The following is a 25,271-nucleotide window of genomic DNA, read 5'->3' on the forward strand; positions in this document are numbered from 1 at the left end:
AATTTCAACCTAACCTGAGTATTATCTTGATAAAATAGGATTGCAGGTATCAAAAATGAAAAGTCTACAGTGTTAGCTGCATCCAAGAACACTACTTATTTAAATGTTAAGGGTTAAAGTTAGAGGTGAGTTTAAATTGCAGTTTATATTTTCTTCCCTGCCTCCCTCCCAAACAAGTATGTTACATCAAATCAGTCTCCTGTTAGAATCAGACCCCTTCTTACCCATCACTTTGTATTTTGGTCCACTGAAGAATCTGAGAATTCAAAATAATCTGACTTGTCCTGAGGAGTAAGAAAGCAGACGGGTATTAAGAAAAGCATGAAACAGGATGTAAGAAGGTGGAAGTGAAAGTAGACCATTCTCCTTTAATTCTTTAGGCTCTTCAGCATGTAAATTACACACCAACTCAGAGTCCTCTATATGGTAGCTGTGGGTGTAAGTGGATCTCAGAGAGTTTGCCTACACATCACCTCCTAAATCTATCTCTGAGAATGATAAATAAATATTAGGTGTCCTTGCACATTGATCCTTGTTCAGCAAGATGGTGGCTAGATGCAACTGTCTCAGAAATAGTTGTCAGTAGCTTAATTTTTTTATTTTTAGAAGATTTCATATGTTAGCGGGGAGAGAAAACTAGACCCAGAACCCACTAATAGTTAATAAATCCAAAGGGCCTGCTTTTGAGCTCTCAGCTTTGTAAATCAGAAGTAACTCTGATGAAATTCAGTGTAGTTACACTGGTGTAAGGTAGGTGTGAGATTAGAATCAGGTACTAAAAGTCTAGTTGATTTAATTTTTTTTATTTAATATTCCTACTGAGGAAAAATCATAATTTTTTTTGTATACTCTGAAAATACTTTTTCTTCTGAATGGATTTTATCACACTTTTACTCATGTTTGTCATTCTCAGTAGCACCCAGATTTAAAAATAAATAAATCTTGCAATACAAATAAATATTGGAGCTGTTGTATTCTCATGCTGTAAACTAGGTAAACCATTGCTGCTTGAAGCAAAATGGGCTGCCTCTATCTTAAAAATATTTATAGAAGTAGAAAGCATTTGAAAGAAATGGTTTGAGATTTGTATTGTCTGGTCCGAAATGTGACACACTTCTCTTACCTTTATATTGTATGTTTTTAGACTTCATGAACATGTTAATTTTTTCACACAGTAAATTAGACCTGGATTCTCTCCTGCACCCAGTCTCGTCTAAGTACAGCCTGGGGGAAGCGATCAGAGAGTTGGTTTTGACTCCCTGATCTTGAGGTTGGTTTGATGTAGGGTGACCAGATGTCCCGATTTTATAGGGACAGTCCCGATTTTTGGGTCTTTTTCTTATGTAGGCTCCTATAACATCCCCCCACCCCATCCCGATTTTTCACACTTGCTATCTGGTCACCCTAGTTTTATGCCATCCCTAACCTGACACCGATTAGAGCAGCCTAGGTCCTGCTCGAAACTCTGTGTGCTTGGCATAGCCAGAGTGAGGTGTGCTCAGGCTATGTCCTGTCCCCCAATCTTGACATGGCCCTGAAGCCAAGAACTGTAAGTGGGATGTGGGTGTGGAACAGGCTATGCCATCTCTAGTACCTGTGGTGACTGCACTACATTAGGGAAGCTCCAGCACAAATGATGTGGCCATTCCCCCTCTCCACCTTTCCAGTGGCACAAAGCAAGCTGATTGAGGCAGAAGGGGGCAGTATCTGGTGCCTGTTATGCTTTTTATAATCAGTTACAGCAATCTACTATTAATGGTTAATAAACTGATGACCAGTGTAATGGGGGCAGGTATTTTTTCCTAAGGAAAGAATTCAGTTGCAGCATCTCAAATACTTATTAAAAACAGAGTAAAGGTTTTTTTGACAGATACAGTACCTAGTAACTTTTCTATATAATCAGCATATGTCTGAAATACACAGGAGTAGCTTTCTTCTAAAATTGTCAGCTCTGCTGATGTATTCACATTGCACTGGACTCTGAATGTTAATCATAGGGGCAGCCTTCCTGTGACCAGCTGTAACTCATGTAGTGGAGAGCTCCCTTGGTTCTTCATACAGCAGTAACACATGCATAACAGAATACATTTGCACAATCTAACTTTGTATTGCTTTTATCTTTTCAAAAATATTCTTAAGGGGTGTTCAAGTACTTTGGGTACAAAATTGGGCCTAAAAGTGCTTATAATGTGATGGCTAATACTGTGCCTTGGGGTTTTATTGGTCAGCTTTTGGCTGTTACTAAGCAACAGGCATAATGCCCCATAACCTGTTGCTGTAGCATTAATAAGCTAGCAAAGCAGAGTTGCTGAGATCAGCCCTAGGGCGCCCCCTCTCCCCCATACTGAATGTAGGTGCCCAGGGAGCTGCAGGTTGGGGCTCTTGCCTTGATCATGGCAGGTACATATGCAGACTGCCCCCATTGTTCCTTCAACTATGCCTGGTTATTCTGGTTGACGATATAAGTCACAGATGACCTGCAAAACAGTGTTTCCCTGGCTCTCCACAGGTGGCAGAATCCAGCTGACCAGCATCTGTCTTGAACTCCCCTTGCTCCCTATATTGTTTTGGGCATGCAGAAAATTGGGCTAGTCCTGCACTAGTGTTTATTTCTGATTAGTCAGTGACCAAAGGGTGGACTACGTTAGGAGTTATTTTTTTTTTTAAATACATTTCAATTTTTAGATCCCTTGTGGGATTTAGAAAAAAAACGCTTTGTGCCCCCTGTTGTGTGGGGAACAGGGGCAAAAGTTAATTCGTATGCTCAGCTCTAAGAATGGTGTCTTATTTCTGCTGATCTTAATGAAGATTCTACAATAATAAGTAGAAGTAAATAGAACCAAGGCCCATGGGCTTCTCTTGCATTAGAAACAAGAGTCAAAAATCGCTATTAGCCCAATGGAAGAGGACAAGGGACATGAGCCTGTAAGACCTCCTTGGAGATGCTGAGAGCTCTCGCCTCCAATTGTCTTTAATGGGAGTTGAGGGCACTCTTCACTTCCTAGAGATGCGCAACACTTCGTAAGATTAGACCCAAATCATAAAGATGTCCTTTTCAGGCTTCCAAGACCTTACAGACAATTGAGAATTTTAAAGCTATTGACAGTTATGCCCATTCATCTGCAATTAAAAAAACAGGATGGAATCAAACCCTTCATGAAAGTTTGCATCCCATGAGAGACTTTTGTTAAAATAATTGTAAGGTGTCATGATAAGCATTTTTATGAGAAGTTATGCAAACATCATAATGTTCCAATTATATTAAGAAGCAGTGAGAAGTGGAAGTAGATAGGTACTCCATACCTAGAGGTATGCAAAGCTGATGCCTCTTATCACAGAGGTTATAGGTGTCCCGTGGCAGCAGGGTCACTCTACTTTTAAATTTTCTTTTGTTAAATATTAATTTGCCTGTTATAGCAGGGAATGCCTTCTTCTGAGGCCAGCTGCTTTTTTATTACATAGTTATTGGATGCATCATAATGCACAATCCTCTATAGAGGTGTAGAAAGGGAGATGTACTGTATATGTTGTGCACTCTGTGTGTAAAAACATACTCTTATGGAATGGTAGGGGACTTTGTGGAGTCATTTATGTCTGTGCAAAGTGATTCTAAATACTCCTGTTCTAATGTTTACACTCACTGCACAGGTGTAAATGACTCTATAGGGTTCAAGGCAGTGCAGAATCAGGTCCACAGTCTTTAATTTCTTAGATTTCCTCTGTAATATTTCTTTCATGTTTTGAATTCTCAGAGTTTAAATTACTCTTTGTTCCTGAATTTATTTCCAAATATTCAGGAATGAAGGGGCTGGGAATCAGGTTGCTTAGGAATGTGGGAAGCCATCAAAGGAACAGGAATATTGCGAGACAGTATCTGTGTTAGGGTCCCTATACCAACATGGAGTAGGAAGTATTTTAGTCCAACTTCCGCCCCTTGTCCCACTTGTAAAAGAAATTATTCCCTGCAAATGAAAGAAAACAAAGGAAAAGTTACCTTCTGGGTAAAGGCTGTCCCTGAAGTGCTACTGGCCACTAAATACGAATAAAAATATGAACAGAACTTTTCCAAGTATAGGGAGAATAAATGGAAGCTAGGGTTCTCCTCAGAGGAAGATTCAGCAGGAGGGAGTGATTCAGATGAATTGCAAGAGGCTGCAAGGGTAAATGGAACCGCTGATGCAGCTGTTAAAAGTTTAGAACCCAAAATAATATTTCCTTCAATGCTTGATTCAAAATCCCTGTTTCCCTGTCTCTGGAAGCTAAATGAATGGTAGCTAGCAGAGTGTATAAATAGGAATGTTTATTTGAGGCCTTCTGCAAGCTCTTTTAAAACCTATCTTCCTAGTGTTTTAAAATAATAAGAAAAGTACATCTACATTAAAACAGACCTTGCTCACTGTGTCCTCATGGATTTCTACCTCCTCATGGAGAATGAGAAAAGGTCAAGAGCTTTTATCCTGTGGCTCTATAGCTAAACGGTAAATTTTGAAAGCACTGAAAAAACAAGAGCAATAGGATTTACAGTGCAAACTTTCTTTTTTTGTTTGTTTTTAAATATTCCAGCACTTTTCTCTCCAGTTACAAAATAAAAGAATTCAAATAGCATCTTTGCAAATTTTCCATTAAAGTATGAACTCCTTCCATAATGTTTAATGGCTATAACTAAACAAGAGCCATGAAGAATATATTACAAATCAAATGAGAGAGAAAGGTCTAAAATATGCACTGCTACATGACAGCGTTAATTAAATGAGGATATAATGATATATACATTTCATAAACCTAGATAGGCAGTGGCCTTAAAACCTCAAAGAGAATCAAGATGTTGGCTCTGACTAAGCCTGAAATTCAGGAGCAGAGTACTTTACTCTTAAAGCTGTTCAAGCTAAATAATTTCCATTCCTTTTGGTTTAAGGATCGTTTTTTACTGCAAGCATATTTTTTCTAGCACAGATAGAACTTACATTTGCAGACTTTCTCCCTTCTACTTTAAGGAGTGACTGCTAATAGCTTAGCATATTTATGCAAATTTAGCCCATATTTACCTGGGTGGTTAGGTCTTCTAATCTGTGGACCTGAACATAGCTCAACCTGCCCTGTAAAATGCAGCCTTAAAATCAATTTTAACTATCTACCACATAGTGGCAGGTTTCAGAGTGGTAGCTATGTCAGTCTGTATCAGCAAAAACAACGAGGAGTCCTTGTGGCATTAGAGACTAATAAAGTCTATGCCCAAATAAATGTGTTAGTCTCTAAGGTGCCACGAGGACTCCTCGTTGTTTTATCTACCACATGCTCATCGGTGTCATGAGAGGCAACAAATTTACTTAAAGCTGTCAGTTAAACTATATTTGCTATCCTTTATTTGTGTAACACTGTGAGCCTTCTACTTGGGTGTGTGTTTCACTGTCTGTTAGGCAGTTATTGGATGAAATAAAGTGTTATGAGAGCAGTATTAAGAGTGAAATGTAAGGTCATGAGATCCATGATCAATGGGTATCTTGTAGAAAGGACATTCCAGAGCTGTGGGGCAGATATTGAGGAAGGCAGATCTCCTGCACTTGCAAATCCCAGTTTCAGTAGAGTCAGCTCCAGCATCCCTGCTCTTAGTAGGATCAGGTCAAGGAAGGAGAGGCAGTCCTGCGATAGATGGGTTTCTGCACACTGAAATCCTGAAAAATCAAAACCTTAAGTTGGATCCAATATTAAGCAGGGAGCAGGTGCCATGTTGAGACTGCAAAGGTGATGTGATGTCATTGACCTGTGTCAAAATCAGGAGTAAGATATAGGGTTTATTGATCTCCTTAATATCTCATGTTTGTTTATAGTCTTTAAAAGTTAGGAAAGCAGTTCACACTTTAAGGTAAAATTGATAAAGAAATATTACTGTTGCAATGTGTTTGTTAACACTGAAGCAACTGATTTGTTTTTTGTGTCTTTGACAAGGTGCGCCTGATTCACAGGAAGTTTGCTGGAGTTGGTAACGCTCAGTTAAAATAGTTTGTTTTGTTCATGGGATATGGGCAAGCTTTTGGGGGTGGCTTTAGTAAAATGTTTACTTGGCTGTCAATAGATCAGTCCCATGTGTTTCTAGTAAATGTTTAAATATGCATGGAAATATATTGGGCCCCACAGGATGAATTCTGGAAGTGGCTAATGTCCCTTCTCCTTTCTTTCATGGGGAAGGTTCCTTCATAGCTTTAACCCTAGAAAGATGACGCTATTACTTATTATTTACTGTATGTGTTCCCCTCAGTTTAATTACAGAGTATATCTGCATGTCTAATTAGACTTAGGTCCACGGCTAAGGGCAGGCTTCCATTTCCTTACGTAAGATATTATAATACTGTTTGTCAGTTACTGTTCATTAGCAGTCAGCTTTGTGGAATTGTGATTCTGTCCCTTGGATTTTATGGTACAGCTGCCCTTTTTTACCAGAGTCATAAATAAGTCAAAGATGCTTGTTAATGTATTTAGTGCTCCATTCTGCGTGTGGGGATGCTTGTATAAATTAAAGGGAAAGGGCTCTCTCATCCCTCTCCTAGTTCTGTGTTCCTCCTGGTATTTGTGAGCTTTGTCTTTAAATGGCACAAACTTGGCTGATTGGCTTGGAAAACCATTCATGATTCAGAAAAAAGCTAGCAGCTGCCTTTTGTATAAATTTTCTGGTAAGCCAGGGGAAAGGGTAGTATAATAATCAGTTCTGGAAGTGGTAAAAATATGGACTAGAGGCCCTCAGCCTCCTGAGAAGACAAAGTATCCATTCCAGCTAGATACTTAAGGACATAAACTGAACATTCAGAAATGCATTCAGTGTGTTTCTGCAAATAAAGCTGGAAGGCAGAAATGACAACTAGATATTTAACCATTTAAAAGAAACCAAAATCACAGATTCATACATTATCCCATTTAGTTTGATAAGACTATAAAGCTAACCAGAGGCTGCAGTTCTTGGATTGGCTTCTGTAATAGGAAGGAATCTTAGCATCAAGCTGAACTTTTATATATGACGATATTGGGATGACTTACAGGCATAACTTAGTTTGTTCATTAGCCTTATGAACTTCCAACCACAGAACTATGTGGGAACGAATAGGCTAAAAATTAGATGAGACCTTTGTCTTTTGATTTTATATTTGTAGTAATTATGGACTAATTGTGTACAGCATAAATATAGGGCTGTAATAAACTTGAGAGGATCTGTTTGTCACAGACTGTAATGCTGCAGTTCAGTTAAGCTCTAAGCAGGTCTATGAGACTTCAACTATGTATTTATTCCGGGGCCGTCAGTTATTTATAATACATACATCAACTTTTTCAAAATCCCACTAGAGGTTACAGATGGTCTCCATGTTACTAGTGAAAAGCAACTGGTGTTTCTCTGACTTCTTGGTAGAATTATTTTTCTCGCTCTCTTTTTTTTGGGTCAGGGAACATGGTCTTTATATGTTAGGACAATAGGGCCCTGATCCTGATTGGGACCTTTGGGAATTGCAGTTTACTCTGTTGTGGTTTACTTCGTAAATATTGACCAGGAACGTTTGTTTCCTGGCCAGTGGAATAGATGGTCCAAGGTGACAACCAAAGGCTGTTAACCCAGCTGGTCATTAGCAGCCTCACATAGAGATAACTATTATTGCTGTGCTCTGTGAAAATATAAATATTTATGGATTGAAAGCGGAACTCTACTGGTTTGGGCTTACAGTTTTGGCAGTTTACGGTCATTTCCTCGTAGTGTAAGATTGGTTCCGTAACTGATAGGAAAGTAGGATTTTGTTCTAAACTATAGAGCAAATTCCTTATTTCACATAAAACTAGTTGGCAAATTTTGCCGTTTTCCTGTTTGTGAACATTCACAAACAGATACTTAATTTTTCTAATATATTTATTATTTGTAAATATTTGCTGAATAATGTAACCAACCAAACAAGTTTGAGCCTTTTGGTTGTTTGGAAACTATTTACTATGACTAAGCTTCCATGACTTTCTGTGACCTCCGAGACTTCTGCAGCAGACGGTGCAGCTGGCTCAGGGGCTGCCTGCAGGAGTTTGGGGGTGTGGGAGGGGGCTCAGGGCAGGGGATTGGGGTGCGGGGCAGCACTTATATTTGGGGGGGCGGTTCCCGGTTCCCACCCGCATGTCCCTGCAGCTCCTAGGCAGACCAGCCAGGGGGTTCTGCGCGCTGTCCGCGCCCACAGGCACCGGCCCTACCCCCCAGCTCCCATTGACTACAGTTGCCAGCCAATGGGAGCTGCAGAGCCGGCACTTGTGGTGGGAGCAGCACGCGGAGCTCCCTAGGAGCTGCAGGGACATGCTGATTGGAGCTGGGTGGGGAACCGTGCTGAGCCCCCCCCAACCACCCCCAGCCCCAGCGGGAGTCCTGGGCCGCACGCTGCCGTCAACCTCCCCTCACTAGCACCAGCGGGGGTCCCAGGCCATGCACCGCCACCTGCCTCTCCACCCCAGCACCAGTGGGGGACCTGGGCCATCTCCTCCAGCACCCGTGGCGCCCCTAGATCACCCCCACAGAGAAACGCTGGCCCAAGTTTTAGTTAGGGGTATATAGTAAAATTCGTGGACGGGTCACAGGCTGTGAATTTTTGTTTACTGCCCGTGACCTGTCCATGATTTTTACTAAAAATACCCGTGACTAAAAAGTAGCCTTAACTGTGACTACTCAGAAATCAGGTTCAGTTAGTGAATGATTGGTCACATAAATCCCTGGATATTTCTGCTTTCTAATTTCATGACTGAAACTTTTAAGAGGAAAATAACACTCTTCTGGTATGGAGTTGGAATGAATAATCGCTCTTGCTGAAATTTGTAGAATTTGCGAACATACTTGCAAATGATAAATAATATGACTCCACAAATGAGAGAGAGCTGAATTTACTGGGTTTACTCAAGAATACTTTGTTATTCAGCCAACTCTTGTTTGAACATTTCAAGAGGTTTATTTTAACACATACACTTTTCAGCATAATGTATTAATGTTTGCCAGCAATATGTTACAGAACATCATTCAAATGTTATAGTGGATTGATAAATGAAATGACCCATTTAGCTCAATATTCAAACTAGAGTGGTTAAGGTGGGGTGCCCAGAACCTGATCTGGATGATTAGATGGGCACAGAGGTAACTAGTATCTGTTTTGTGCACTTAAGTCCACAATTTAGCACCTTAAAGTAAGTGTCCAACTTAGAAAATTTGACTTCCAATACTGAATATAAGTAAGGATGCTCATTAAGGCCAAAATTCTGGTCCTGTTGGAAGTCAATGAAGTAAACCTTATTTGACTAAGACTTGGCCCTAAAAACAGAAATAGCCAAGAAAAATACAGGCTTCTTGTACAATGAATAATAATTATGCAGTTATGTTGTGTTGAAATATTGGGAGGCAATGTGGCCTAGTGGCTAGAGCAGTGGAGTAGGACTCATTATTACTCTAAACAAAGACAAATTAAACCATTTCACCACCGCGAATATAAAATTTACTTTTACCTTTAAAAATAGGATTTTTCCAACTTATTTATTCTTTTCTGCTTCCCTACAGATTAAAGCAAAAAATTACGACAAAGTAGAAAAGGTGAGTCCAATAATAAATTCTATACTTTATGTAATTTTTAAGATTTTGTTTTTTAAACAAAAAATTCTAAGGACCTTACATATGAAATATATATTTATAAGGAGACCAGGTATCGTCTCATTAGGCTGGGGTAGTAGATTGGAAAGAACTGCAGCTTGCATTGAATATTTTATCTGAGTCATTCTTTTTTTATCCAGTTTATCCAAGGATACCTTAGAAGTATGATCACGAAAGTGGGTTTTATTGCTGTCAACACACTGTAAATAGTGGGGTCACCAGAACAATTGTCCTGCATTTTATACCTCTCCAGTTCTGACTACCTAACATGAAGATAATCTTACCAAATCAGTTGGTAATTTAGGTTATTCTTTCCAATAAATTTCAGCTCAGAATAACACAGAAGGTTTTAATTGAGGTGCTCTAAGAAATAATATAAAAACCTAATTTCTGTTCTTGGATTCCTGATCACATTTTCTCCACATATTAACAGTTGTTTCAGAGATGCCTCATGAAAGTGTTACACATCGATTTATGGAAGTGTTACCTTTCGTATGTACGTGAAACCAAGGGAAAGCTACCCAGTTACAAGTAAGTAAAAATGTTTTTTTCCAAATTCTTTAGTTTTGATGGTGATTCTCTTTTTTCCTTTACAAGGCATTAAACAGGGGTTTTGTCTTGACAAACCTGGCTCTGAGCCTGGAGAGCTGATCATAATGGGTCTATAACAGGGATAGGCAACCTATGGCACACGTGCTGCCTTCAGCACGTGAGCTGATTTTTCAGTGGCACTCACACTGCCCAGGTCCTGGCCACCGGTCCGGGGGACTGTGTATTTTAATTTAATTTTAAATGAAGCTTCTTAAACATTTTAAAAACCTTCTTTACTTTACATACAACGATAGTTTAGTTATATATTATAGACTTCTAGAAAGAGACCTTCTAAAAACGTTAAATGTATTACTGGCACGCGAAACCTTAAATCAGAGTGAATAAATGAAGACTCGGCACACCACTTCTGAAAGGTTGCCGACTCCTGGTCTATAAGATATCACCTGCTCTCTGTTCCAAAAACATTTTCTCTAATACATCCCTTGATTCTTTCTGGTAGGCAGTTGCCATGCTCATGCTCCATATAAAATAGCAGATAAAGTTGCTTCCTTGAGACAACCAGAGAAGTTAGAGAAGTAAATTGTCCAGTCCATTTGCCTGCTAATGAGGGATTGTTCCCTCTCATACATTATCTTTTGCCTGGTCTAATCTAATTTTAAACTTCCTGGTCAATGGGGGCAAATAATAAAAGCCTTCTGTAGACCAGGATTGATGGTCAAGTAATACAGCTCAAGTGTTAGCTTTAATCAAGATACAATATTTACGGTGGGAACAATTGAAGAACTCTAGTTTTGACATGGCCTGGAACTTAATACATCATGGTGTCAGGAAGAATTTTTGGATATTCATCTTAAACTTTTCTTTCATCCCATTTCTCCTAATACTCCTGTGTACTGCACTAAATAATTCCTCTCCATCCTAAGGCCTGGCCTACATTTACAAGTTAGGCTGACATACCTGTAGCACTTGGAGGTGTGAAAAATTCACACCCCCAAGCATCAAAATTAAGCTGACTTAATCCCTGATGTAGATGTGGCTAGGTTACTGCAGAATACTTCTGTCAACCCAGCTACTGCTGCTTGAAGAGGTGGATTAGTGATACCAATGGAAAAACTCCTTCTGTTGCCGCAGGAAGCGTCTACCCTATGGCGCTAAAGCAGCATAGCTGCAGTGCCATAGCTGTGCTGCTGTAGCGCTTGTAGTGTAGACATGGCCCTAATGTTTACGCTTTAAGTAGCTGTCGGTTGTTGTCATGTTCTCTCCACATAGTCATCACTTAACCTAGCTATACATACTCATTACTAGTGCTGTTAAAAATGGTAAATAAATTTCATGAAAAAAATCAGAATTTTTAATTTAAAAATATCAATTTAAAAAAAAAAGAGAAATCACTTTTTTTGTTTTGGTATTTGTTCATACCCTTCCTTTGTCTTATAATTCCCTAACCCTTTTTTCAGTGGCAAAATTGTGGGGAAGGGGGTGAAAAGGGAGGTGTGAAGATGGAAAAAGGGAGAGTGAAAACAAAATTACAATTTTTGGCAGGGAGGGGAGGGGAAGACAAGGGGTTGATGGCTGAAAGATTTAAAAAAAATTTCCCATGGAATCTTTTGATTATTAAAAAGAAGCCATTTTTATGGAGGGACAGGAAGAAAGGCGTTTCAAAGTAAAACCAGGTTGCAAACCACTCCTTTTAGCCATTAACTGCTTTTTCTTGCTTTTCTCGGGGATTCCTAATCTCTTTCAGGTATTGCCACTAAGTAAATCAGTCAGCAAGGAATATTTATAGAGCAACTGGCCATATCTTCTCTATTCCTGGTGCACATGGCATATGTGAGCTCCAGTCATCTAAGAAGAGAGGCCCAGGCACCCGAGAGCATTATGTACTGCCATCAGTGCACTAAGCCAGCCAGTTTTCCTTTTAACTTCCTTGCTTGTGGTAATTGTCTGAATACAGAATGCCAGGAATTTAAGGAAACCAAACACCTGTTTTATGGCACTAGCCTTTTTTACTTAAATATATATTTAGAATTTGTTGCTAAAAGATTTTTTTAAATGAATACTATTTATTAAAATTGATAAAACCTAGTCCCAGCTCTGAATGTTTTCAATATTTGTGGCATTTTTTCAGAGAAAAAATGGCTCAGGCATATGACTTTGCTCTGGATAAAATCGGCATGGAAATCATGTCATACCAGGTATGTTTTGTTATCTAACTAATTATTTCTGATTACTGTACTAAGTGCTTGTTGATGTGATTTTTTTTTTTCTGTTTTTTTTACATAGATCTGGGTAGATTACATCAATTTTTTGAAAGGCGTGTAAGTACTTTTAAGTATTTTTTAAAAGTTAATTCATGTAATTTTAATGTTTATTTAAGTTACAGTGTTTTAATTACTGACATGTTAGTGTCTCACTTCACTATTTAGAGAGGCAGTTGGATCTTATGCAGAAAACCAGAGGATAACAGCTGTTCGTAGGGTTTACCAGCGAGGTTGCGTGAACCCAATGATCAACATTGAACAACTCTGGAGAGATTATAACAAATATGAAGAGGTAACTGAGAAAATAAAATTGTTTGATTTCAGGTTTGTTTAGAAAATCCTGTCTTAAAAATTACTAAAAGTTAGTCCCAGAATTGTGTCCACCCAATACATGTGTGCAAATAGATAAAAGGTAGTGCAATGCGTGTTTTGCATGTACAATGGTGAGCTCTTTGTGCATCCATGCAAGAATTTTACAGGCACAAAGTAGGTACCTATGTGTGATAATTTGTTTTTTTGTATTTCTTCCCTTACAGACTGTTTGTTCTGGATAAACTTAGAGAATTTTTCCCTTTTCATATAGTTTGTTGTGATGTTTTAAGTTACATAGTGTCATGTGTTTCCTGTCTGCTGTATTGGAGAGTTTGTCACATTATTTATTTATTTATTTATTTATTGATATCCATTGTGAAGGGTCAAGAAAAACGTGAGCCTTTTGAACATCTAAGTGTGCTGGTGTTTAGGAGCTTATTTGATCTGTACTCTGTAGGTGCCATATCCCCACAGAGTTCCCTTATGGCCTGAATTCAGTAGGAGTTTATGGTGTTCAACAAATTGCAGGAGACAGTAAAATTTGCAGGATCTAGTCCAGTTTATGTCCTTAATTAATAATCAGGTGTGTAAGGCATTTTAAGTAGCAAATACAGAGGGAGTTTCATTCCATTTAAATGAACAGCATGATGAGTTTAAAGAATATGATTATCTTTCTCAGAAATTTAAAATTAATATATCTATTTAAGGGGCAAGATTATAACTTGTCCTATGTGCCCACCTAGGGGAATAAGTGTGTACAAAGCCTACTCACCTACTTGAGTACCCAGATTGCCAATCTATTAATGGGGCAGAGCAGATATGTGGAGCTGTTACTCTTAACCCCTCATAAGTGAGCAGAGAGGGGATGGGAGTAGCCAGGGCCTTGGCTCTGACCTCTGTAATGTGCTGGCCAACAGAGCTGAGCTTCACTTGATAAAGGACAAGGGGCAATGAGGGAAGGAATTGTGACTGACTGTGGACTGATCATTATTTAGGGCAAGACAAAATTTCAGTCTCCTGTCCCATAATGTGTATGTAAAGTTTATTCTTAGGTTTTAGAAGTTTAAATCGGAATCCTTCATGCACAGGCAAACATCGCTTAGGGCATCTGTGTGTTAAAAGTAAAAAATCAAAAATATTTTGTGATATAAATGACTAAAACTTTTTGCTCCCAAAACTGAATTGCCAAACACAGATTATTTACATCATTGTATTTGTTCCCTAACTTGGCCATTTACCATACGTTATTTGAAGATATTTGTTGTTTATTTGTTGTTTTCTGATGTCCATACCTTTTAAAAGACTTCTGTTGAACGTTCTTAAATAGTTTTACATCCCCTTTCAGGGCCCTTCATCTCTCTGAAATAAAATTCAGTAGTTTGTATTTTTTTGTAAAATAGTGTATTTTCAATTGCTGTTTATTTTTTTCCGCAGGGAATCAATATTCACTTAGCTAAAAAAATGATTGAAGATCGGAGTAGAGATTATATGAATGCTAGACGTGTGGCCAAGGTACAGACTCCTGTTCACTTCATTTTTACATTGTTTAATTCCATAAAAGCCAGAAAGCATTAAGCCTAGTTAAGATTTTCAAGTACAGCTACTTGTTTGGTAGGCTGATAGAACTGATATTTTCATAGGACAAAAATGCTAAGCATACCTGTCAGCAGTCACTTTCATTATGCCTATTTCTCTCTACAACTTAAAACATTATTTACCTCTTCTTCAGGAATATGAGACTGTTATGAAAGGTCTGGATCGCAATGCTCCCTCCGTCCCCCCACAGAATACTCCCCAAGAGGCTCAGCAGGTCGACATGTGGAAGAAATATATCCAGTGGGAAAAGAGTAATCCACTGCGCACAGAAGACCAAACTCTCATAACAAAAAGAGGTAACATGATTAGATATCAGAATCAGGCATAGATACTCTGCAGCATGTTTTGAATTATTGCTGAGAATCGTGAGTGACCTTGAGCTGAAGAAATGAAGTGTTCTTAACATTGACAATGATTGTGCTGTGCCCAAAGTTGGTCAAATCATGTTTTTTCTTCATTAATCCCCATTCGGGCTCTACATACAAATAACACTGCAACACTTATGTCAGTACTTCAGCCTGACTTAATTCTCTTCAAAGGCCAGGCTGCAAATGACCTACCACAGGCCTGGAAAATCTGCAAATATAGGCTATTTCAGACCATGATGGGAGGTGTCAGGCCCATATGCAGAAGACTTTTCCAATCACCCCCTCTCTGTTATACTGAGGGGATCTTGCATCGGTATCTCCACTGACTACAACTGGGGTAGTGTCCTGAAGAGAGGCAGGCTGGCCTCAAACCACGTTGGGTATTAGTAGGATCTACTGTAGTATCTGATACTTCTGTGTTTGATACACTGGTTAATTAAGTTACAAATGTAAGTTATTAATATACAGTCATACAAATGCTTTTGCTAGGAATATTTATCACTTTGACTTTTTTTCCCTAGTTATGTTTGCTTATGAGCAGTGCTTGTTGGTCCTCGGACATCATCCAGATATCTGGTACGAGGCTGCACAGTATCTTGAGCAATCCAGTAAGCTGCTAGCTGAGAAAGGGGTAAGGGAATGGATATGGCCAAAGGGGAAAACACATTTTTAGCATTTCGAACTGTGTGTAGATTTTAGAATTCTGAATAGTATTCCATAATATTAAAATTAATTGCACTTAAGAGACTTTTGAGTTATGAAATGCAATTATAATGTTGGCATTAAATATTTTAAGTAGTTTAAATCTTAGACTTTTATGGTTGATACATATAGTAGCATTGTAAATGCTGACCGTTCAAATGCTTATGTACATGAGCATGTGAATACTCCATTTGAATTCAGTGAAACTACTCGCATAAATAAAATCATGTACACAAGTGCCAACCGGATCAGATCTTAATTTTGTCTTCAGTGTCATGAGTATTAAATAATTTTGTTACAATATTTGTTTATCATAGGACATGAACAATGCTAAACTGTTCAGTGATGAGGCTGCTAATATTTATGAAAGGGCGATCAGCACTTTACTAAAGAAGAACATGCTTCTGTACTTTGCATATGCAGACTACGAAGAGGTGAGCATAAAGATTTCAGTACTGACTCAAACTCCAGTGGGACAAGATGTCTTTTCTCCAAAATCTCATCTGCTTGAAAAGTACAATATAAACAGAATATTAATTCTGCCAAACTTCTCAGCCTACATTGACACTTTCTAGGCTAAAGTAATATAATGGAAAAATATTTCTATATTATTAATTTCAAAAATATGTTAGAAATATTCAGCTTTCTACTTAATTCTTTAATTTTTTTTTTCTTCTTCCGAACAAGTAGGTAGAGGCAGAAAGTGGCAGAGAGAGACTTCCAGGAACTTCAGTGTGTCTAGTATTATGAAGCATGTTAGTGATTTTTTTTTTTTATATATTTTATTTCCTCAGAGTCGAATGAAGTATGAGAAGGTGCACAGCATATATAACCGCCTCTTGGCTATTGAAGATATTGATCCCACATTGGTAAGATGATTCTATACTATTCAGTTTTTCCACATTTCCAGTAATATTGATCTCAGTACACCCAAAGAATGGGTAGCGTTCTCATCAGTTAATAGCTTGAGTGGATGACTAGTGGACTAAGATTAGGTTGAGAATATGTAGACTCTTGGAAACCACAGTTTCAGATTCCAGCAGGGTCAGTGACTCTGCCCTTTAGTCTTCCAAGGTAGATAAATAAGGTACCATGCACTTTAATTTCTGTGTCCTTAAAAACCTACAGCAAGCCGTATCCATTCGAATGGACGTTGAAGATCCCATGACATGCTTCATAAGAGTAGGCATTTGCTTTGTTGACCAAAATTTCACTTCCTCTTCCCTAAACTGTGTGCTTTGCACCCATCGATTGCCACTCTCTGCCCCAGTGGATGATGCAATGCAGTGGTGCTTTATGTTTAAAGTTTATGAAGCACTTTGGGATGAAGTACACTGCATAAATACCAAAGATTAGTACTACACCTCCACTTTAAGGAGGAAAAAAAAGAAAATTGTATTATTACTATTTGTATTACAATAGTGCCCATTGTACTAGCACTGTACAAACACATAGTGAGATAGAGTTCCTGTCCTGAAGAGCTTACATTATGAATAGACAAGACAGAGTGGGAAGGGAACAGAGGTGCAAAGAGGTAAAATGACAAGTCCAAGGTCATACAGCAGGGCAGTGGCAGAGCCAGAAATCTGGTCTCCTAACTCCAGTCCAGGTCTCTGTTTACTAGATCACAATGCAGCTTCAAGTTCAAGTGCATCTCTGTGAAACTCCCAGAGCCTGATTCTCTCTCTCAACAGTTTTACAGTTGAATCAATGTTGTTACTCCTAATTTAATCCAGAATAAGTGAAAGGATACTCAAATCCATAGAGAATACACACCACAGATCAGCCACTGGATGAATTAATTACCGTATGTTTGCTATTTGCATGACCATACATCAAAAATATCAGTCCAATAGGACAGAATGAGTGGTATTTCAGATCCCGTTACCTACTAGTAAATGTTGGAACAGACTTCTAGCATACATCTTCAGTTATGGGTCTTATGGCCTCCTGTATGTGCTCTGTTATCCCTATAAGATACTTGCCATTTTTAGAAACCGCAAATGACTTATGTATAATTGTAATTCTCTGAAGGCAATAGCCTATGTAAATTCAATACCCACCTGACCACCTCTTCTGCCTCGAGAATTTTAATATTGATTATCCTTATAATTTTATACAGGCCTCGTGCCAAAAATAAATAGGTAGGTTAAAGCTGTGGCCCAGTCTGTATTCCATGATGCTGCCTCATAGTTGCTACCTTGTCTGAATGTGTTGTTTATATTATGAATTATTATATTTTGTGGCTGGAGTGGATTCTAGATATGCCCAAAGGATCTCTTTCATATCTTGATATCCAAAATATAAAAGTATTATCTTGTGTGCTGAACAAATCATCATGTATATTTTAGGTATATATACAGTATATGAAATTTGCAAGGCGGGCAGAAGGCATCAAATCTGGAAGAATGATATTTAAGAAAGCAAGAGAGGATGCCCGGACCCGCCATCATGTCTATGTTACGGCAGCTTTGATGGAGTATTACTGTAGTAAGGTAAACTCAGACATATTCTTTGGGATTAATGAAGTGTTAATAGTTGTGCTGCTTTTTGAAGCTAATAATGCTATTTTAACATTTGCAGGACAAGTCAGTGGCCTTCAAGATTTTTGAGTTGGGGCTGAAGAAATATGGAGACATTCCAGAATATGTACTGGCATACATTGACTATCTGTCTCACCTTAATGGTAAGCTTTGGGAACTAGGAGGGCTACTAATGAAACATTAACCTTCACTCTCTGAGAGTTTGGCTTCAGTCCAAGTTTGAATTCCTTCCTACAGGGCAATAATCTTCTTCACAAAACCTGTGTGATTGATTTGAAAAAACTGCCATTTTCTGCACAGTGAAGATCCAGAAGTGAATTGACATTGAGATCCCATATTGTCTCATCACTATACAGAGTGGGCTTTCCAAGTCATTAAGTACTTTCCACTATGGCAGTTTCACTCCATCTGTAGCTGACAGTGGAAAACGTGTTAGGAAAATCTAACTCCTTGGGCACAAAGATTCATAGGGGGTTAAAAAGTCTGTCTGCAGAAGTACTCAACAGCAGTGATGGATTGATCCTTTCCTGTAGTGACTGCAGAATTCTGGGTCTAGTTTTCTGACATTCGCAAGTACAAATAAAACTCATTCTCCAACAGTGGATGGGAAAAGCAAAATTCAAAGTAGTATTGTGAATTAACTGACAACTTAGAGTTGGCGTTTCCTGGGCAGGGGGCTATGGCTGTCAAAGGCCATTGATAAGAGGGGCATACAGTGCTCCAAGGATACAAAGCCGTCCATGTGCAAGGGGAGTGCAGTGTACCCGTTGTGCGGCTAGCAGCTGGGCTCTGTGTCACGGAGTCCCCGGGCGATGCTTTGGAACTGCTCCCCACAAAGCCAGTCAGGACTTTGGGGAGCCTTTTCTTCCATGGAGCAGACTTTTTAGGGCAAGAAGCTTACACGGCTTTACCTTTTGGGGGTTTTTTGGGGAGCATTTAGCATATGCCCCTTCGTGCGCTTTTTACAGCGAGTCCGCCCAGGCAGGGTCCTGGGGAAGCCAGAGGTTTTGCACGCACCCCCACTTTGCAGTTAGACGTGACTTTAAGCCAGCCAGTAAAACAGAGGTTTATTAGATGACAGGAACACGGTTTAAAACAGAGCTTGTTGGTTTAGCGAATGGGACCCCTCCACCAGGTCCATTTTGGGGCCAAGCGAGCCAGACACCCCCGTTTGCCCTTACTTCAAGTCCCTAGCCAGTTCCAAAACTGAACCCCCCCCCCCCCCAGCCCCTCCTTCTTTGGGCTTTGTCTCTTTCCCGGGCAGGAGGTTACCTGATCTTTTTGTTCACCTTTAGCTATTTCCTTGCAGGGGGGAAGGGCCCTGGCCATTTGTTGCCAGGGAGACAGAGTGTCAGTGATTTATGCACACTGGCCTTTATCCCACCACCTAGAGACTTAAGAAATGCATAGGGGAAACTGAGGCACCCACACAGTATTCAGAGGAAACATTAAGAACAGTCCCACTTCGTCACACTCTGCCACTGCAGGACTCGTTAGTGTGGGAGTTAATGGAACAGAGAAGAAACTGGAGCTGTCTGAAGCAAAGGTATGGGGTTGCAGTGGAGGCTGTGTGTGTAGCTGCTGTGGTGTTTCACAGATTCAGAGACGAGTCGGGAGAGTGGCTTGTCCTAACTCCCTAGTCTCCTTCCCTGCCCAACCATGCTTTCTAAAGATTCATCAGATCCCCAAACTGCTGAGCTCACATGGAGGGGCTTCCACAGCTGTGAGTGATATTGCTTATCCATCCACGTATACTGGCCCATTTGGCCCTACCCTTGCACCACTTTCCTTTCTCTACACTGGCATTTAAATGATACAGTGTAACCCTTAGTTATTATCTAATAGCTCAATTGGCACGCTTCATTTATTTTCTCTGTTTAAGAGAGATTTTGAAGAGGGGGCAGACTTGAATCAAGGGGATGTTTGTACAAAAATCCAGTTCCCCCTAACATCCCTCTGAGAAAATGGATATTTGTGTAAATTCTCATAAGAGCAGATGTAGACAGGGAAAAAAGCAAAGACTTTGTGACATCACATACCAGTGAACAGTCCACCTGCTCACTTAAGAGATTTTTCTGAACAAAGGTAATATTAGTGCTAAAGAGCTTCACACTAAATATTTTTGAAAATAGCGCCCCCTTGTTGTTGTAACTATCTGGCTGGCATAGGGGGATTTTTGGGAAATCAGATGAATAGATAAGAATTTACTATGTACCATTACACGCAGTGTCAGCTGGAACTTCACCAGCAGGACAGGATAGCATCACAGCAATAGTGGTGGTGGGTGTCATGGTTACTGGGCTATCTGCACCCCTGACCCCTCACTGGTCTCTAAGTGCACCCCTTCAACTGTCAGGCCTTGAGTCTTTACCGCTTTTGGGGTGGGATCCCACTCTTGGACAGGGTCTGGACTACTGTCCCCTGGAATGAGTCGTGCTTATCCAGCAAGACCACGTGGGTTTAGTATCTGCAGTTTCTTCCCTTCAGGAGTTTGTGGCCAGTGGTGCAAACAGTGATCAGACAGCCTTTTTCAAAGCAAAGTATTGTTTGATTTTAACAGTAGAAATAAAGCATAGCATAAGAAAAAAAGGATTTTAAAACAGTAGGTCTATATGCATCTCTTTCTTATCTAGAGGCGTACCATCCCTATAAAGACTCTAGCCAGGCCTGAACCTCTTGGTCTGGGTGTCAGTCTGTTTCCCCTTAACTGTGTTTTCCCCGTTTGATGGGGTGTTGTTTTAAAACTAGTTTAGGTTTTTGTTCTCCTGAGTTCAGACTTGGACCCTGCTGCCCACAACCAGTTTGGGGAACTCTGCAGTCAGTCAGAGATAGACCATCAAAGCAAAGGGCTCCTGCATTGTACCTTGCTGGCAGATGGATGGTTACCTCAAGTTATTGTCCCTGTTTCCTGCTTGTTTTTCCAATAGCCTGGTGTTAAACTAAACCAACATACTCATACCGTGAAAAACCCAATAACCAGGTCACAATACAGTATTCATATGTTACACAACAACTCCATTTCCACCACAGTGAGTATCTATAAAATTGAGAGGTCCATGCAGGAGGCTTTTGCATTTCCTGTTCCCACCACAGTAGGATTGACTTGCATATTGATACAGTTGTAGCTGTGAATCCTATTTATTGAAAATAAAATAAAGTCAGAGCATCATATCGTTGGAACAATCTTTTATTTTTCACTTGAATGATAAATTTCTCTGAATAGAAACAGATTTGGTACTGGATTTAATGTTTATACTTTTTAATTGTTATATATTTTTATTTTTTTAGAGGACAATAATACAAGAGTTTTGTTTGAACGTGTTTTAACCTCAGGAAGCCTCCCACCTGAGAAATCTGGGTAAGTTTGTCAAATTATTTTGTTTTTCTATCCTTGAAAACCCTCCTTTAAAGCTTAAACACCACAAATTAACTATAAGAATAGCTGCAGGTGTACTCTCCCTCGTAATCCCACCTAAAGGAAAGGGCATAGAAATTCACCCCTTGGACTACAGAAGCTGCTCAGCACAGCATTGGTGACAACATAGCAAAAAAAACCTCCTACACTGTAAATATACACCACTTTTTTTAGCCAATGGTACTGATGATCACAATATTGTTCCCTGCCATTTTGGGATAGGAAGGGAAAGATTGTGGGGAATAATGCAAGCACCTGAGAGAAGGTGAGATGGAAACTGATGGGAGAGGGACTTTACAAGGAGTACAAAAAACAGAGCAATAACCACAATCCAAAAGGATCATAGATGAGTTTGCAACTCTTTCCTATCTGGTCCTTAACCGTCAGCCATGCTTCCACCCTCTCCTCTATTAAACGCAGTTCTTCCAACAAGACTACAAACCCTGGTGCTCCCCCCAGGGAAATACCCACAAGCCTTACATTACAAGACCCATGCATCATAGTCAAATGTTCCACTGCTCTGCTCATTCATGCCCCCGGTTTGTTGCTTCTGATCCTCTGAGAAAGAAGAATTTTTATCCACATTTCAAAGAAAGAGGAACTGAGGTATAGAGTTTAGAAGCCAAATTCTCCTCAAAGGTGGGCGGGGAAGCTAAAATGAAAGTTGAATTAAGCCCAGGTATATGTGCTCAGATCCCTTCTTACCAAGCTGTGTGGGATTTTCTGCAAAGAAGTTGGGATTTACCATTGTGCAGAACATTGGTTGGTCTCTCTCTCTTGCTGCCCTCCACATCACTGCAGTGGTGCTGGTTGTATATCGTTTGTAAAATGCTATAAGATCTATTGGAAGGAAAGGTGTTATAAAAATGAGGGAGATTGTTAGGAGCATAGTATTAGTGTTACCTATTATGCATGCATGCACATAAAATAGATACTTGAAGAAGTTATTTATTAAATGGTAATGTCCATACTTCCTAATCCCTTTTATTGGAGTTTGTCATCTTGTGTATCTTTACAAGTAGGAGGGATTCAGCATAGCTTTCCCCCAAACAATCATTCATTCCCTTTACCTGTTTTCTTTCGCAGAGAAATCTGGGCCCGGTTTTTAGCTTTTGAAAGTAACATTGGTGATCTAGCTAGTATACTTAAAGTGGAAAAACGGAGGTTTACAGCCTTCAAAGAAGAATACGAGGGTAAAGAGACAGCTCTGCTGGTAGATAGGTACAAGTTCATGGATTTGTACCCTTGCTCTGCAAGTGAACTTAAAGCTCTTGGTTACAAGGTAGGTAGCTGAGAAAATTTAATTTTGTGATAGTTCTTTTGAGATCTGGTGCAATCCTGTAACACTGTCTCACCTCGTCTTGCACTTGCCTTAAAGTTTTCCTTGACAGACAAGAAAAAATAAAAATGGGTGCATTTTTTTATTAGGGTTTATTCTTTCATTTTTTGAGCCTGATCCTGCTCCCGTGAAGTTTTGCCATTGATTTTTGCCACTGAGTTTCAAATAAAGCAAGATTGGGCTGTTATTACCATAGGCTCCTTTTAATTTTTAGTTGTTTTAGCTGGACCCAGATCTGATCTAGAATGGAGTTAAAAGCATCGGGTCTAATTCATCCCTGATTTAACTCCAAGTTAAACCAGGAATTAATGTAGTTCTCACAGCCTTTCTGTTCAGTCCTTCACTTGGAATGGTATTGGGTGGTAAAATGAAAACTTCAAGCAGTCCCAGGCTGCTGGTTCTTTGAGTGCCAGGCATTAACTATTGGGGGGGAGAGAACATGACTAACACATACAACTTTGCCTAAATTAATATTTCAGTTTTTGTCTCCATCAACAAAGGTTGGTGCAGTAGTGCCTTTGCACTGCAGTCCCCAAATCCTCAGTGCAGGCTTAATTCTGAGCTCCTTACTCAAGCAAAATTCCTGCTGAAGTCAATGGGCATTTAAGATCAGGCATTCCTCTGCTAAAACAAACGTCAAAAAGACAAGTATCAGAGCAAAGAGCCCAATTGCTGTTCAGTCAATAGCAGAACTCCCATTGACTTTGACGCCAGGATTGGACCAAGACTGAACATGATATTAAGCAGGAGGACTGAGAAAATCTGCCTGTCCTGTCCTAGGTGGATTTGACACTGCCTTTATTTAATAACCACCATACTTCTGTTAGTGCTGAGAGCCTCAGGCATGTCAGTCACTATTTAATAGAATGTGCCAAGTGCTTGTATTTGATCTGTGGTACCGGCAGTTCTAGGTCTGTTAAGCTCCAAGAATGTTTTGACCACAGTTTAGTTTTTCCTGAGTGTATTTTTTTTCTGATGTTTTAATTTTTTGTGATATGTAAAGTTTTGGGGAAATAGTAATTGAGGGATAAGACTAGATGGTTTTTGTGTGCAATGTAAAATAGGTAAACAAGTGTGAGAGCAATAAGAGCTTGTTTGCTGGAAGGATTGTTTTGTTTCCCACTTCTGCTAAGAGGAAGGACACTGGAATCACATCTCTCAGAAAGGGTGCTTCAGAGTCACTTGTTGTGTTCCAAAATAGTTCATAAAGAACCTGATCACGCGAGCCTGCTTCATGTGAGTACTCCTTATGAGAATTGGCTTATTGGCTTCAATTGAACTGCTCATGTATGGAGGACTGGGCCTAAACATTGTTTACAAACAGTCCTTGTTGGAAGCAGGGCTGGTGTTCAGGCTTTTTGTTCGTGGACTCATACTTAACAATGTGTGTGTGGGGGTGTGTTGTTTTTTAACATAAAATGTTTATAAATACACACAATATACCGGCACAGCCACATGTTTCAGATGGTGCAAGTAGCAATGCCTTTAATTAAGGTTGCCTAAAATTTTCCATTTTAAGATACTGAAAACAGTATCCTACTATTTTGCTAAATTTCTGCTGAGCTGAAATTTCCAATGCTGGGTGCAGGCCACATACTGACATTGTTTTTTCTTTTTTTGGTGACGTTTCAGCTAATATGGTTCAGCTGTTTCCACAAATGAGATGAGAGAAAATGTTTTGCAGATGCAAGACGAACCATTATAAGTCAGGTTTAAACACACACAAAAAAGTGTGTCCACACCGTGATTTGCATCAGTTTAACTGTTTTTAAACCCATTTTAGGTACACCTTGTATTTAGACAAGCCCTAAATCATTGTTCTGTGCCTAGAACAATGGAGTCTGATCTCAGCTGGGGCCTCAAAGCAGAACTGTCATTTGAATAGATTGAACAAATGTCTTCAGAAAGCATTAGAAAAAACGTAGCTGAGATAGATTGACAATCTTTAATTCCTACTATGATATTGCTTTGTGTAATTTAAAACATGAAATTACTAAATTCCCTGGTTCAGTGCTCTCTAATTTGTGTTTTCAGGATGTCTCACGTGCCAAGTTAGCAGCCATAATTCCAGACCCTGTGGTGGCTCCTTCTATAGTGCCTGTTCTAAAAGATGAAGTGGACAGAAAACCTGAATACCCAAAACCAGACACACAGCAGATGATTCCATTTCAGCCAAGACATTTAGCACGTAAGTCAAGAGTTTAGTCATGTTAAGGTTAAAAAGATTTCGTTCAGGGGCCCGTTACCACCCCCTAACTCAGATCAAGCCATCCCATTGAATTTAATTGAGCTACTCATGAAGGCCCCTGTTCCGAAAAGCATCAACTTTAGGCATCTGCTTCAATCCCATTGGGACTTCAAAAGAATTTATGCACATCTAAAGTTAAGTTGGTTCTTAGGTGCTTTGCTGGATTGGGATAGACTTAAGTCTTTGCTGAACAGAGGCCAGACTAAGGTAAGCATGAGAAAGGGTTGCAGAATCTGGCCCCGAGGCTTCTGGTAGCTGTATAAGATGCTGTAGGTTGTTTTATACCAGGGGT

The 25,271-nt window shown here is 39.6% G+C and overlaps 1 protein-coding gene across 1 annotated transcript in view; it reads left to right on the forward strand.

Annotated features, from left to right (window-relative positions):
• Positions 1 to 25,271, forward strand: part of CSTF3 (cleavage stimulation factor subunit 3) — a 78,261-nt gene that overhangs the window by 50,309 nt on the left and 2,681 nt on the right. The window contains exons 4-18 of the mRNA XM_024211473.3: positions 9,554 to 9,586; positions 10,077 to 10,174; positions 12,324 to 12,390; positions 12,479 to 12,513; positions 12,622 to 12,748; positions 14,203 to 14,280; positions 14,498 to 14,660; positions 15,254 to 15,363; positions 15,752 to 15,868; positions 16,229 to 16,303; positions 17,786 to 17,929; positions 18,018 to 18,120; positions 21,266 to 21,335; positions 22,479 to 22,674; positions 24,766 to 24,919. Of these exons, the coding sequence (XP_024067241.1) occupies positions 9,554 to 9,586; positions 10,077 to 10,174; positions 12,324 to 12,390; positions 12,479 to 12,513; positions 12,622 to 12,748; positions 14,203 to 14,280; positions 14,498 to 14,660; positions 15,254 to 15,363; positions 15,752 to 15,868; positions 16,229 to 16,303; positions 17,786 to 17,929; positions 18,018 to 18,120; positions 21,266 to 21,335; positions 22,479 to 22,674; positions 24,766 to 24,919 (1,570 nt within the window). The remainder of the gene's footprint in view (positions 1 to 9,553; positions 9,587 to 10,076; positions 10,175 to 12,323; positions 12,391 to 12,478; positions 12,514 to 12,621; positions 12,749 to 14,202; positions 14,281 to 14,497; positions 14,661 to 15,253; positions 15,364 to 15,751; positions 15,869 to 16,228; positions 16,304 to 17,785; positions 17,930 to 18,017; positions 18,121 to 21,265; positions 21,336 to 22,478; positions 22,675 to 24,765; positions 24,920 to 25,271) is intronic.

The sequence above is a fragment of the Terrapene carolina genome, unplaced genomic scaffold (assembly GCF_002925995.2).
Source record: "Terrapene carolina triunguis isolate 2854851 unplaced genomic scaffold, T_m_triunguis-2.0 Scaffold96, whole genome shotgun sequence".
NCBI classification, from domain to species: Eukaryota; Metazoa; Chordata; order Testudines; family Emydidae; genus Terrapene; species Terrapene triunguis.